General features: G+C 37.8%; 1 protein-coding gene across 1 annotated transcript in view; it reads left to right on the forward strand.

Annotated features, from left to right (window-relative positions):
- The first annotated feature begins 6,232 nt into the window (after window positions 1-6,232).
- CPB1 (carboxypeptidase B1) overlaps window positions 6,233-14,732 on the forward strand; it is a 39,641-nt gene continuing 31,141 nt past the window's right edge. Inside the window, exons 1-3 of the mRNA XM_065877067.1 lie at window positions 6,233-6,306; window positions 6,415-6,490; window positions 13,989-14,113. Coding sequence (XP_065733139.1) covers window positions 6,236-6,306; window positions 6,415-6,490; window positions 13,989-14,113 — 272 coding nt within the window. The 5' untranslated portion in view covers window positions 6,233-6,235. The remainder of the gene's footprint in view (window positions 6,307-6,414; window positions 6,491-13,988; window positions 14,114-14,732) is intronic.

The raw sequence follows: 14,732 nt of genomic DNA on the forward strand, positions 1-14,732 counted from the left end.
TGCATTTGGAGACCAAAAAACTCTGAAGTTAAAAAAAAAAAAAACTGAACAAGCCAAGATTCTGGAATCTTCTTTTAAATCTCAATAAAGGTGTCAATTTAGCTATTTAATTCTCAGAGTTCTTCGGAAGAATTTTATTATTTAAAAGTATGGTGATATAATACCTAGTCCTCCACAGGGACCTGAAAACATTCCAACATTAAAATATACACCACTCCTAAAGGGTGAAAATCCAAGTGCTAACACCCATTGTACTGACCATCTTTCTGAGCACTCAAATGTTAACTCTTTCAAACAACTACAGAAGAATCTGTTGTTAACCTGTTACTCTCAAGTGTCAACCTGAGTGGGTGTCATAGTATTTGGCTATAAAATTACCTCATAATAATATAAAAGAAACACAAGAGTCTCAATGACTTAGAACCTGGGAAGAGAAAAAAACCAATCTGGTAGTTAGAACCAGATTGCCAAATGACAGCATCAGGGGCATTATCTGTGTGCCTGGAGGCTTCCCTTCCAAACTAATTTTAAGAATAAATTGAAATTGAACTGGAGCCATGCAAAGTAGAACACAGACCTTTTTGAAGATTCGTATCAGGTAAAGAGTAAACAGGTTGTCAGAGAATATTGACATTTTCTTTTCAGAATTGATTTTATGCTTTTATTTTTCTACCCATATGGCATTTTATATTATTAACATTTATTTATTAAAACACTGCCCTTTCCTCAAAAGGTTTTAAGGAGTTTGAATGTTCTGTTACAGCATTTTAAAATAAAAATAGCTCGCCATTATCTTACAAACTAGAATAAAACAAATATTTCTATTTGAATTAAAGGTGGAAATGTACACCTTCTTACAAGTTTGTTTCCAAAGCTGTTAAGATGGAAATACAAAAAAGGTCACTTATTAATTTAAAAATTCAAAATACCTCCAATCTTTCCCTAAAATCTATCATCTAATACACAAATCAAAGACCAAAATATTAAGATGGTCTATAAGAATTAACAAAGATAAATCTTTTGTAGATCCAAAAACAGGCTGATTTATTTGGCATCATTCCAATTTACCTCCCCACTCTTCTGTCCTGATTAATTGCCCTCAGCAAGGAGCTGTAACCTAGTTATGCTGTTTTCTTAATTCCTATTGATGGGGTGTTGATATAAGGATAAAACAAGAATCAACAGCCTTTTAACCAACCCATTCTTCATGAGTTAATCAATCATAACTTGTCCATTTTAATTATGTCCCAAATTCCTAATAGAGATATGCTTGCAGTTTCCAAATATTTGCATGATTAAAGATGTTTTCCTTGTTTCAATAAGGAACCTCAAACTGATGAGTCAGGTGGCAAGATTTATGGGATGAAGTTGTCCTGTTTATCCCCCAGCTTTCAAAAATACTGGTCTGCAATTCAGTAACAAAACAACATTCCCACCAGAGATATGCAGACTATGCCCATTAATGATGATGACATGTTTAAAAAAATACATGCATGTACCAAAAGCAGTAGATGCCAGAGAGAAAAGCCTCCAAGAAAATGTTTACTAGCCTCCCTCTTCACATCCATAAAAAGGCAGTCTATCTGAATATTAAATATAATTACACAAAGCTAACAGGCCATTGGTACACCTGGATAACATTTTCAGGTCGTTTTTGCCCTCCTTGGAGCCATACCACAGACTGTGTCATCAATCAGTTATACCACTCAAATTACACAGAAATTCTGGCTGCTTCACAAACAACTGGACAGTTCAGTTATGATAAAATGTGAGCAGAATTTTCATTGCATTGACTGACAATCAGTTATTTTGACTGTATGCAAACAGAAACAAAAGCTAACTTTTTTCAAAAATAACTTCCCATTTAGGAACTTCCCTCTTCTATCACCTAAAATCCTATCATGTTTTAAACATCAGAATTGAAGTAATAATGTTCCTCTTTCATAGTAAATGGTCTAGCAACTGATGATAGAATATGATGGTGATGACGACAACAATGATGATGATACTGGGTTTCTGAGAGAATAATTTTTATATAAAATGTTTCCTATTCAGTATCCAATAGACACAAATATATGTATAAAGTAATTGAACTCCTCCAAGTCATTAGAACTGTTTTCTCTGACTTAACAGAAATTGCACATTCCCTGATTTATCTCTCTTCCCTTGAATCATCTGGTCCTTTAACAGTAAAGTGCCCTCTATTTACTTCTCACCCATCAGTTCTAGGTAGCACCCAAGTTGAGAGAATGGTTTGCCCAGAATCATCAATTGACCCAATTGTTAAACCCACACTCTACAAAAAATAAGAAAGATGTCAAGAAAACTACTTCCTTAAAATTTGTGTCTAACCACTAATATACCTGGCACAGCAGGGCTTGAAGAGCAGAAATCAAGCCCTTTTCATCTCTGAATACTCAGTCACTTTGAGTCACTCCTCCCAGGAGGGGTGATCAGTACTTGCCCCTCCTGAGAGGAGGAGTGACTTATCTGCCTGGTGAAACTTGGGAGAGCCTGACATCCATGACAACATCATCCTGGAGGCAGGGTACTGTTTAGAAACATAGAGAGTGCAGGTCCATCTCTCCTTCTCTTGGACCTGTCTATCCTTCAGTGAAGCTTTATTTATACAGCTCCGAAAACAAGTTATACTTCAATATCATAAATCATATAATTAAATGTAATCAAATGTAACTATATATACATTTGTATATATTCACTGAACTTCCATCTAAACAGTATAACTTATAATCCAAGGTAGGTGTTCAAAACATGCCTGTAAACATTCTTCTGAATATATTCTTAGTATTTTACAATCACACCGATAGCACCTAGCCCACTGACCTTAACACTGAAGTCACAATAAACTTTTTGGCCTTGAACAAAACAGACCAAGAATCCACAAGTTAATGTCATTCCCTTTGTTAACTCAGTCTAGAGTTTCCCAAAATGTGTTCCCAAAATCACTGGTCCTAAGTGATGCTTTTGAGGAAAACGTTCCACAACCAGACACAATGGTCTAGCAATAGTCCTAAACCTTCTAATTTAGCTGGACTTAACCAACCTGGCACTCTACTGTGAGATGTTTGGGAAATGCTGTATCAGAGCCCCTTTTTGATAATTTACAATACATATTAACAACTCTAAAAAGTCCTACACTAAATGAGTTTGTTTACTTTAGTTTAAAGCAAACACGTTTGACCTTAGAACCCTTTCCTACTTAACACCATGGAATATGCTTGGGGAAGTGCTCTTCCAGAAAGTGAGACATCACATAGGATGAATCATAACTCCATGGGGCAGTTTACAGCCTCTCCCAAATCTCATGCTGTTACATGAAACGCAAACAGACACAAAGGTGCCTCTTGGCTTATTAATCACCAAAGCTGTGCATAAAAAAGAAGAATTTAAATATATAAACATGAGATGGGAAGCAGCAATTTTAATATCTATGAAAAATTATTGCAACTAACAAAAACAAATGTTAATTACTAACTGAAAATCCTAATTGCCCTCCACTTGGATTCACAAAGCACCAATTGAAATAAATTCTCTAGCCTGTTTACCATCCCAAGTACAATACCACAAGTCATCCACAACGATTATGTCATTCTTTTTTTTAGCCATCCAGATCCGAACCCCTACTCTAAGTTGTCACACATGACAGAGTTGCTCTAGACTCCCTTCTTTCAGGCGATGGTGGAGTTTATACAATAGCTAATATTTCCTGTTGTAACTGTATTGTTGTCTCAGTGGAACAGTCAATACTGAAATTTAAGAAAAAAGCTACCTGACTTTCTAAATCAGACACTGATGTTTTATGGAATTTCTTCAGCTGGTTAGATCTGGTACCCTAGGGGAGGCATGGCTGAGGTCAATACTACAGATTAGTTTCCTCATACTGTTGGGAGTCCTGTTGATATTAACCTTAAGTAAATGCCATATTAGGCAAATTGAATGGATTTGGTCCCAGTCCCTCTCAGTCAGATTAGTAAGAGTGACCAACAGAGTAGCACACTCACGGAAAAATTCACCAGAAGTCAAGAGTGTATAGAAAGAGGTAGGAACTGTTGAGAGACAAGTCTTCATGGATCCCTCTGTTTCTGCATGTCTTGGGACGGCTTTTATTTTGGACTATCTTTTCAAAGATGTTTGTACAGCAAACAACTTGAAAGACAGAAATGACATCCCCCTCTAGGGCAAAGGAAAGTTCTGTTTGCCATTCAGGATATTAAAGCTAATGTCTCCTCCGGGGTAAAAGTTGGGCAGATTTGCTAGCAGCTCCCTTATAAGACTGATAGGTTCCTAAACTTGGTATACCTCAATTGTGACACAAACCTTTGCGCCCAGCATCTACCTGGGCCCACCTCCACATCATCGTCATAGGACTGGGGAGTAAAAGGACTGAAACAAACATAAAGCTTATGCTGTGCTTGCATAATAAAGTCCTTCAATTTTGATCCAGGAGTTTTGTCTTCTGCCAGCATCTATGAAACTGTGGCTGGATAACGTTTTATCTTGTACGTAGGATAGTATCTCAGACCCTTCACACTTTTTGACAAAGACCCAGATTAATGTACAGAGATAACAGGCTTATAAGTTGGCAGACTCAAAAGTATAATTATATCAATTCTCCCCAAACTGATCTATAGATCAGTGCAACACCAATCAAAATTCCAGCAGGATTTTTCTATTTTCATACAAATTGACAAGTGGACACTGAAATATATATGGAAATGTAAAGTACTTAGAGTAGCCAAAGCAATCTTGGAAAAGAACTAAGCTGAAGGATTTATATACTCTCTGACCTTAAGATTTACTATATATAATTAAGACACTGTGATAGTTGTATGAAATTAGAGAAACAGATCAATGGAACACAATATGAAATCCAGAAATTACCCCGCACATACGGCCAAATGAATTTGACACAGACACCGACTATAATTCAATGGGGAAATAAAAGCCTTCTCAACAAATAGTACTGGATCTACTGGATACCCATGTTTTTTTAAATGTGTTGATCCATAACTTATATTGTGCATAATGACCTAAACTACAAAGCTCCCATAAGAAAACACAGGCAAATATGTTTGAGGCCTTAGGATAGTCAAAGACTTCTTGGGAAAAAATGTAAAAGACCCAAATTATAAAAGAAAAACAATAATAAAAAGGCAAACAATTAACTTCTTTTAAAAGGCAAAAGACTTCAATAGATGCTTCACAAAAGAGGACTTACAAATGGCCAACAAATTCATTACAAGATGTTTAATGTCACTGGCATCAGGGAAATATGAATTAAAACCACAATTAGATACCACTGCACACTCACTAAAATTACCAAATTAAAGACTATAACACCAAAATGTTAGGGAGAATGCAGAGCAACTGGATACTGGGGGAAACTTAAAATGATACAACAACTGTGGAAAAATGTTTGGCAGAATCTTAATAGTGTGAAACCCTCCTACATTATTATTTAGCAATTCCATTCTTATATTTACCTCCCTCCAAAATGAAAACATATATCTACAAAAGGTCTTGTATACAAGGTTTATTGCAGCTTTATTCATGATAACACAAAACTGGAAACGATACAGATATCCACCAACAGGAAAATAAACTGTGGTATACAATAGAATACCACTCGTTAATAAAAAGGAACAAAGCAATAATACAAACAAAACACTAATAAATCTCAAAAGTGTTATCTTGAATGAAAGAAGCCAGACACAAAGAAATATATACCATATGACCTCATTTATATGAAGTTTTAGTACAGACAAAATTAACGCATGCAGCTAGAAATGGGAATGGTGGTTGCCTGAGGGGAGTACAGAAATAGACTGGAAAGATGCTCAAAGGAACTTCTTAGGCTGATGAAAATGTTCTACACCTTGACTGGGATGTCAAATTCTATAGACTTTGTTCTATATAATTCTCAAATCAAAAAAATGTTAAAGGCTATAAAATAGATTTTATTTAAAACTCCTTTACCTCCAGACTATTCTAGGTCTGACATCCAAATCAGACAGGCTGAACTTCAGATTATTTGCTGTTTCCACAGGTGTTAAGAGAGATATACTCGCAGACTTTACACAGCTACCAGGGCAGCAATGCCAGGAAAACCTTTAATCAAGACTTGATAGTGCCTATTTGCAATCAGGAGAAGTAAACAAAGAACACCCCAATTATAAAAGCAGGTGAAACCCACCAAAAGACCTAATCAGGCACAATGTTGGCGTTCTTGATTCTTGTGACTGTGACCCTAGCCTCTGCTCACCATTCTGGTGAGCACTTTGAAGGGTAAGTGACTGACACCTTAAATGAGAAACCCTTCTTTGCTAGCCAAAATATTTGAACACATTACCCAATTTTAAATTTTCTCTCCTTCTTCTGTATTTCACCATTCAGGGAGAAGGTGTTCCGTGTCAGTGTCGAAAATGAAAATGACATCAACTTACTCCGTGAATTGGCCAGCACCAGGCAGGTAAATAACAATTCTATGCTATAGGGTTTCCTTCACACTTATTTTAAAATCTTAGATTACACTATGATTCCATCAAAGGAAGAATGACATGAAATATTAACTATAGCGCTTTTGTAGCAAGAAATAAAAACTTGAAAAACATTTAGTGCCCCCATGCCTTCTTTTTCTGCCTAAATTAGATGGCCATAAGCCCTATAGTATTACAAATCCAGGGTAACTTTTAAACAGCTTCCAGAGCATGACAACTGAATGAGCTGAAACTGTTGCAAAGGTCATAGAACATCTAATGTACAGTAACTTCCCTTCTAAGGCAAAAGAGAAAAATGATCAGCTTGGATATTACAGAAAAACTGGGCTTTTGTCCAACTTGATATTCATTTCCACATCCCATGTATCATCTGTTCTCTTTGATTTTCTTTCATTCCAAATCAAACAGCTTGAGTTTTCATGACCTTGATTCAGGCCCTCTTAATGATATGGCATGAAGGAGGTAAAGAAGGTAAAAAGCCAGGAGTGATTTTCATATTTTACTTTCAAGAAACCAAAATCTCTAGGCTACTTTATTTTAAAAAATTCACTGTATATGGGATAAAAACTGACAGTTTTAATTATATATATATAGTGTGTCAGGAAGCTATTGCTGACCACAATAGTTTACTTGATCCAATGCTGTCTTTTCATGAATATAGAAACCAAAATATTCTACTAGCTCCTAAGTATCTATCTTTCCATCCATCCATCTATCTTTCTATAGTTATCTTTTTAGCTTTTAAGGTGTGGAGGAAAAAAGAAGGTAAAGAGTGTCATAATCTGAAACAGATTCAGAAGGTTAGAATTGAAAGAGAATATAAAGCCATCTATTGCAGCCTTCCACTCAAATTTGAACTTCCTCAGTGGAAACAGCATCCCTGGTTACTAGCCCTGATAAAAACTGTTTGAGTATTTCCAAGGATAGTAGGAATACTGCTTTTTCAAGGTAGCAAATTTGCCTTACAAATTTTTTTTTTTTTTTTTTTTTTTTTTTTGCGGTACGCGGGCCTCTCACTGTTGCGGCCTCTCCCATTGCGGAGCACAGGCTCCGGACGTGCAGGCTCAGCGGCCATGGCTCACGGGCCCAGCCGCTCCGCGGCATGTGGGATCTTCCCGGACCGGGGCACGAACCCGTGTCCCCTGCATTGGCAGGCGGACTCTCTACCACTGCGCCACCAGGGAAGCCCTTACAAATCATTTTAATCGTTACACTGAGCTGAAAGCTACCTTCTCTATCTTTGACCCACTGGACCTAGCTGAGTCAAATACTGTCTCACTTCTAAGATTTATCTTTTCCAGGCCTTCCATCATTTCTCTTAGCACTGGTTTACAGACACTTGATCATTCTGGTCACCTCTGAATATAGCTCAATCTTTCTGTCTATATTTCTTTTTTAAAATGCAGCTCTCAGAATTGACAATGGACCTCCAGGTGTGCTCTGATTAATACATACTGTAGGACCATTGCCTGCTTTCATTTGTAAAGCAGACACTTACTAATGGGGCCTAAGATTCTTTTTAGCATCTTGAACAGTTAGAATGCTCTTCGCTTATAGTAAACCTATTGCCGATCAAAACTATTAGGCTATTTTTTTCTCACATGAATCACCCTCAAGCAAGGTATTCTTCCTTCTATACTTGCCTAATTGATTTTTTAACCTAAATGCAGGATTTTAGATTTACTCTGTTAAAAATTATCTTGATAGCATATTGAGACAGTTTTAAAAATTAATTCACTCATCCAAATAATTCTTTGCCCTAACTTTGTATCACCAGCAAGTTTGATAAACATGCCTTCTTGACTTTTATCTTTGTCACTGATAAAGGAAAAACATTAAGTAAGTCAGGGGTCAGCACAGAATTAGAGGCACCCTTCATGGTTCACTCATTTAATACCTATTTATCATGAGGCTCCAATATGCCAGACACAGTGTTAAGTAAGCACTGAAAGTGGTTCATTAACCAACTCTCCTTGGATGAGTTTGCTCTACTACCCAAGTTACTGTGGTGTTACCTACAGCTAACATTGTGCTTTCCAGCTTGTAAAGAAGAATATAAATGCACAGACTTGGTCAAACGCTTTGCTAAGATACAGATTCAGCATCCTATCAGGCTAGTGGTCTCTTTCAAGAATAACATGAAGTTAATTGGGCTTGACTTATTCTTTTTTTTTTTTTCTTTTTTTTGGCTTGACTTATTCTTGCTTTAAACCGTGCTGGCTCCCAAGGATCATGGCTTCCTTTTCTGAATATTCACAGTCCATCTGCTTCCAGTTTACTTTGCCAGTATCCATGCCAGGCCCCTGGAGCTCCCGCTTCTGGGATTCACGTGTCTTCCTGTTCACGAAATCCAAGACATGCCCCCTCCACTCCTCAGTGATCCCTTCAAGCTCTGATTCCTCCAAGATTGCTGAGAAAGTTCTGCAATCACATCCTCAGTATTTTTTTAGTTACCTAAAATTCAACATTTTCTGGTGGCCAAGAGCAGAGAATCCGGACTCAGACTTCCTGGGTTCGATTCCTGGCTCTACCACTTGCTAGCTGGATCTTGGACGCCTCTCTGGGTCTCAACTTTCTCATTTGTCAAATAAGAAGAATAAGAGCATTTACCTTACAGGATTGTTGTGAGATTTAAAAGAAGTAATATAAGTAAAGCACTTAGAAAGAACTTACATAGTAAAAACTATGTAAGCGTTTGTTATCATGACTGTCATTAGATCCAGGATTTTGAATGCAATTTGCATTACCAGACTAATCCCCTCCCTGCTTATCTATCCTGGGCCTCAATGTTCTCTTTCCAAAGAAGGTTTTTCTGCTAAAATCATAATATTTGAAATTTTCTTTACTTATGGTAGTTTCATCTCTCGGTAGAAGTAGAAAAAACAAGAGATAGTATAACTCCTTAGAAAAGACAAAAGCCAAACAAGAGTTCAATCTGGCTGCTTCCTCTCTTCCAGCTGCAAACATACTTTAGCTCCAAGCAGTGAGACTGCGTGTTTCTTCTTTATTCATTTTATTTCCAACATGATTGAAAAAGAGATTTTTAATCGACAGATGGACGGATAAAGAAGGTGTGGTACATATATACAACGGAATATTACTCAGCCATAAAAAGAAACGAAATTGAGTTATTTGTAGTGAGGTGGATGGACTTAGAGTCTGTCATACAGAGTGAAGTGAGTCAGAAAGAGAAAGACAAATACCGTATGCTAACATACATATATGGAATTTTTAAAAAAAATGGTTCTGAAGAACCTAGGTGCAGGACAGGAATAAAGACGCAGACCTAGAGAATGGACTTGAGCACATGGGGAGGGGGAAGGATAAGCTGGGACGAAGTGAGAGAGTGGCGTGGACTAATATACACTACCAAATGTAAAACAGATAGCTAGTGGGAAGCAGCTGCATAGCACAGGGAGATCAGCTCAGTGCTTTGTGACCGCCTAGAGGGCTAGGATAGGGAAGGTGGGAGGGAGATGCAAGAGGGAGGACATATGGGGATATATGTACACATATAGCTGATTCACTTTGTTATAAAGCAGAAACTAACACGACATTGTAAAGCAATTATACTCCAATAAAGATGTTAAAAAAAAGGAAGTTTTACTCTCCTTAGCAATCCTGCAAGTGCAGCATATTCTGGACTGTAGCCTTCCTGATAAGATCATTACAAGGGCATCTAGTCTTTGTATTCATCCTTGGCCATGTGTCCTTCCTCCCTGCTTTTGAACATGCCCTTTTAAAAGTTGAATGTATTGAGACCTGTGACCTGTGACCACAATGGACTCTAGCAGCCTCCCTCTTTCCATATGTAATTGTATAGTAAGGGTTTTATTTTATCTCCTTGTTCCTTTATTGGAGACATTCCCCACAAAACCTATTCTCTTTTCTCAGTACTTTCTTGAACTCTGTTTCTGTAGTTTCAGGTGCATGCCCAAGGTAACTTGGTTACAGTCTTCCAATGTTCCCATCACTTCCATTATGATTGTAAGCTTCTCCCTGCTGTCTGGAACTAGGCCTAGAGTAGAAGTCATTTCCTCTTCCAACAAGAAAGGAAAATTCCATCAAGATAAAGGAAGAGTCTATCATATGCTCAACTCATAGTCAAACGTAACATGAAGAAACAAATTTGTGTAAATATGTGAAGAACCAAAATTCCCCAACACAAATATTTATTCTTTTATGAATCCTTCTTTTTCCCAAAAGAATTTAAGGTGAATACACTACTTGCTTTTGTGCTGGTTTTGTAATATATTTTAGGAAAGACTCTTTAAATATTAGCCAGCTGGCTGATTAAGTTGACATTCCCACAGTGGTATCACTTAAAGATATTGCTTTATCTTCCAACAAATGGTTGTCACTAAGGTTCCTGGATTTATAATTTTATAACCTCAGTTTTGTAACTCCTTTACATATAATAATTCAACTCCTCATATCTCATATCACATACTTTACTCCACTTCCATATTTTAAACATAGATCTCATTCACAAAGTATTGGTAATTACCAAAATTTATATTTATCTCCCTGTACCAATATTTTAAGTTCATTATTTGTAACCACACTTAATGCATTGTAAACATCTATAAGGCTATAATGTTGCTCCTGATTTTTGTCTCCGTTTCTCCTAAGACCTGGAGACTAACTCCAGGTTACTAAGTCTGCATCATATTTGCAGGACTCCATAGTGTTGGATGTTGGTATGTTTGCTGACCAATTTTCTCCTTCTCAAAGGAGAGTTTTTACAGGACCTCAAGTTAGGTCTGCAAGTTCTGTCAAACATGCTTATGAGATTTCTCTACCCCATTAAAAAATATATATATATATTTTCTTAAATGGGGTTGAGAAATTTTATATATATATATATAATTTCTCCCAATATTTGGCAGAGCCAGGACAAACGTTTGTACAAGAGGTTAGACGATTAGGGAAGGCAACTTTCAACTTAATATCAGAAGGAAAACCATCAGAAGGCAATTAGGCTGTTCTGAAGTAGTACTAGATATACTCAAGATTGTATCAGAACCATCACCAAGGATATTGTGCAGGTATTTGTTACTCTAAGTGGGAAGCTACCATCTTAATGTAGGTTCTTCCAGAGCAGACCCTTAGACAAAGATTCAAGGGCAAAGATTTCATTTGGAAAGTACAGGGAGGCTGGGTAGACAAATGAGGAGTGATACAAAGAAGGGAGGGCAGCAAACAAAAGGGGCACTATTAAGCCAGCTATCACAGAGGATGACTAGAGCTTAATCCTACAGAGAAATTCCAGGAAAGGGTGCAAACCACATGCATCAAAATTATCCCACCTGAGAAATGACAGATTTGGAATATTAGACATCAACTTGCTAGGGTCATTGGTTAAGCACTTCTCTGGAAAGAGTTATTTCTTTGGCACCTCCTACCTGCTGCGAGCTGTTAGGCTTTTTCCAGTTTGGGGGAGTTTTCAAGCACAGAGATGCAGATCTTGGCAGTGGGGAGTCTCCTGAGCACGCTAAAAGGCCCCAGTGTTACGTATGAGAGTAGGCGCTGTCAAGTTGCCTACAGATGCTTATGTGCTTTACCAACTCTAAACCTCTGTGTCTATAATAAAGATACACCTCCCTCTCCCATCCCACCATGGAATGACAAGCATTTATTAAGAACACAAATTCAGAGTTAACTTTTAAAAATATGCTTTCTCCTATAATGTGCTTGTCTTCATGGCCCTTCTCTTTACAATGCTGGCTAGCTAGAATTCATCACCAGCCCTTGCTTTCTCTGTCTTTATCATGATAAGCCTTTATACTTCCTCCACTACCTTTTTTTTTTTTTTAATATTTATCTATTTATTTATTTGGCTGTGTTGGGTCTTAGTTGCGGCACGCAGGATCTTCGTTGTGCTCACGGGCTCTTCATTGTAGCATGCAGGCTTCTCTGTAGCTGAGGTGTGCGGGCTTCTAGAGCACGCAGGTTTAGTTGCCCCTTGGCATGTGAGATCTTAGTTTCCCAACCAGGGATCAAACCCGCGTGCCCTGCATTGCCAGGCGGATTCTCAACCACTGGACCACCAGGGAAGTTCCCCTCCTCTATCTTTTAACCTCTCACCTTTATCCTCTCATCTTTGACTCAATAGATCACATTCTGCAGCCAATCCTTGTCAAATTATCAGTACTCTCTCTTTTCAATACCTCAGTGACAACCATCCTCACACTATTTCTTCTGGAATCCCTCCTGTGTAATCCTAATGTCCCTGCCTCCCATTCCCCTGACCTTCCCTATGACCCTGACTCATGATTCAGTACCCTCTAGACATCTACAGAGGTTTGAAGATTACCAGGACAGGATATAGGCACCTGGATTCTCCACAGGTATATCTAAAATTGAGTCATCTTATTATCTTACATCATCAGTTTCTATTTCACAACCTCTAAGTGTGCCCAAACTCCCTTCTAAGTTCCAAAGCAATGGTCCTAAGTACCACCACCTGTCACATCTCCATCCTGAGACTAGCTCATAAATATCTAAACAGGTATTCAGTGAGAAACAGGGCAGAGAAAGATCCAATGGCAGGGTCACCTCAGGTTTCTAGGCCTTTACTCAGCTCAAGCAAAGAACAGAAAAACAGAGACCTGTGAGAGGCGGAATGTCATTGGTTAATATTTTCCCAAGGAAAAAGGAGATCTGAAACCACACATCCACAAAGAAAAACATTAGAATTATCAAATATGTCATACTACTTTTGTGCACCATTTCCTCTAAAATCTCCCCATGTTTGATTTGCTCACTAGTGTATTCCTGGTCTCAGGCACAGAGCCTAGCACATAGTAGGTCCTCAGTAATAGCTGATGAATAATTGAACAAATGAAAATGTCAGCACATTATTGGATCCTCAAGAATATTTTGTTTCTGGCCATGGTTCCAACATAACCACTGTGGAAAGATACATTTTTCCTCCCTGATGGATCCTCCACAGGTCAGGGATGTTCTTGGTTCCACACATTACTATGACTTGTATAGCACTGAGTTCCAAGATAAACTCATAAAATGAGTCCACTAAAAAGTAAGAGAAAGCTCAATTTCTCGCTTTTAAATTTTGTGGCTCCAGTTAATTCAGCATCATTCATTCAGCACATGCATCCATTACCACAAACACTGCTATCACAATAAGCAACTGTTCTAGAAAATCAATAAATAGAAGAGAGCAGTTATAGAATACTGCCATTAACTAGCATTATGGGAGATAACTATATGCTCTTCATGCTTGTTCATAATCAATTAATGCTATGCATGTATGTGTAAACACTTTTATTGACATCTAACTGCTTGGTCGCAACTCTTATTCATTCAAGGGAGAGATTTTTAAGAGATTTCATGGATAATTTGAGTCTGAAAATAACTCACTGGAGTACAGCAATAGTGTGCTTGCTGGTGATAATTCACCCATTGAATTATAGGCGTCTAGTACAATACATCTTATTCCTTATTCAGATTGACTTCTGGAAACCAGATTCTGTCACACAAATCAAACCTCACAGTACAGTTGACTTCCGTGTTAAAGCAGAAGATATTTTCACTGTGGAAGACTTTCTGAAGCAGAATGAACTACAATACGAGTAAGTTTATGTTTTATAGTTATGAAAATTCTCTCTCATGTATGCTCTCATCCTGGTCTCCAAAAAAAACCTGAGAAGATAAAAATAAGACCAAGATAATGGCTTCCCCAGGGCCCCACAAATAGGTCATGGCAGAGCTGGCCCTGAATTCCAAGTCTTAAGATGTCAAGTCTGGTAGATTCTGTGTTTAGTTATTGCTCTAATAAAAACAGGTTTGACTCTTGAATCCCAACTCTTTAGCCAGATATTTGACCTGCTACTGGTTTACAAGTGATATATAGACTAAAGGCCAAACCAATGGATATTCTATTATCAGCCCAACACAGTTTTAGTCCCAAATCATATCAAGTCTTCTTGCCAGGTGATCACCAGACCTATTGTGAGCCATGAGGGTTCTTCATGCTCCTTTAGATGAAGGACCAGACTAGAGTCAGACTGAGTGGTCCTTCTGTCCTTTTTCCTCCCAAAGTCCCCAACTATCTCTAATGGTAGGAGAAGGCATGGAGAGAAGGACTGAAAGAAAGGAAAGTGGTTCCCCAAAGGCCTAGAGTAGAGGTGGCTAAGCTGATCACTCCATGAATCTTCCCCAAATACCGCACTGATCCATCTAAGCCTTTTA

This window comes from Phocoena phocoena, chromosome 4, assembly GCF_963924675.1.
Source record: "Phocoena phocoena chromosome 4, mPhoPho1.1, whole genome shotgun sequence".
NCBI lineage: Eukaryota > Metazoa > Chordata > Mammalia > Artiodactyla > Phocoenidae > Phocoena > Phocoena phocoena.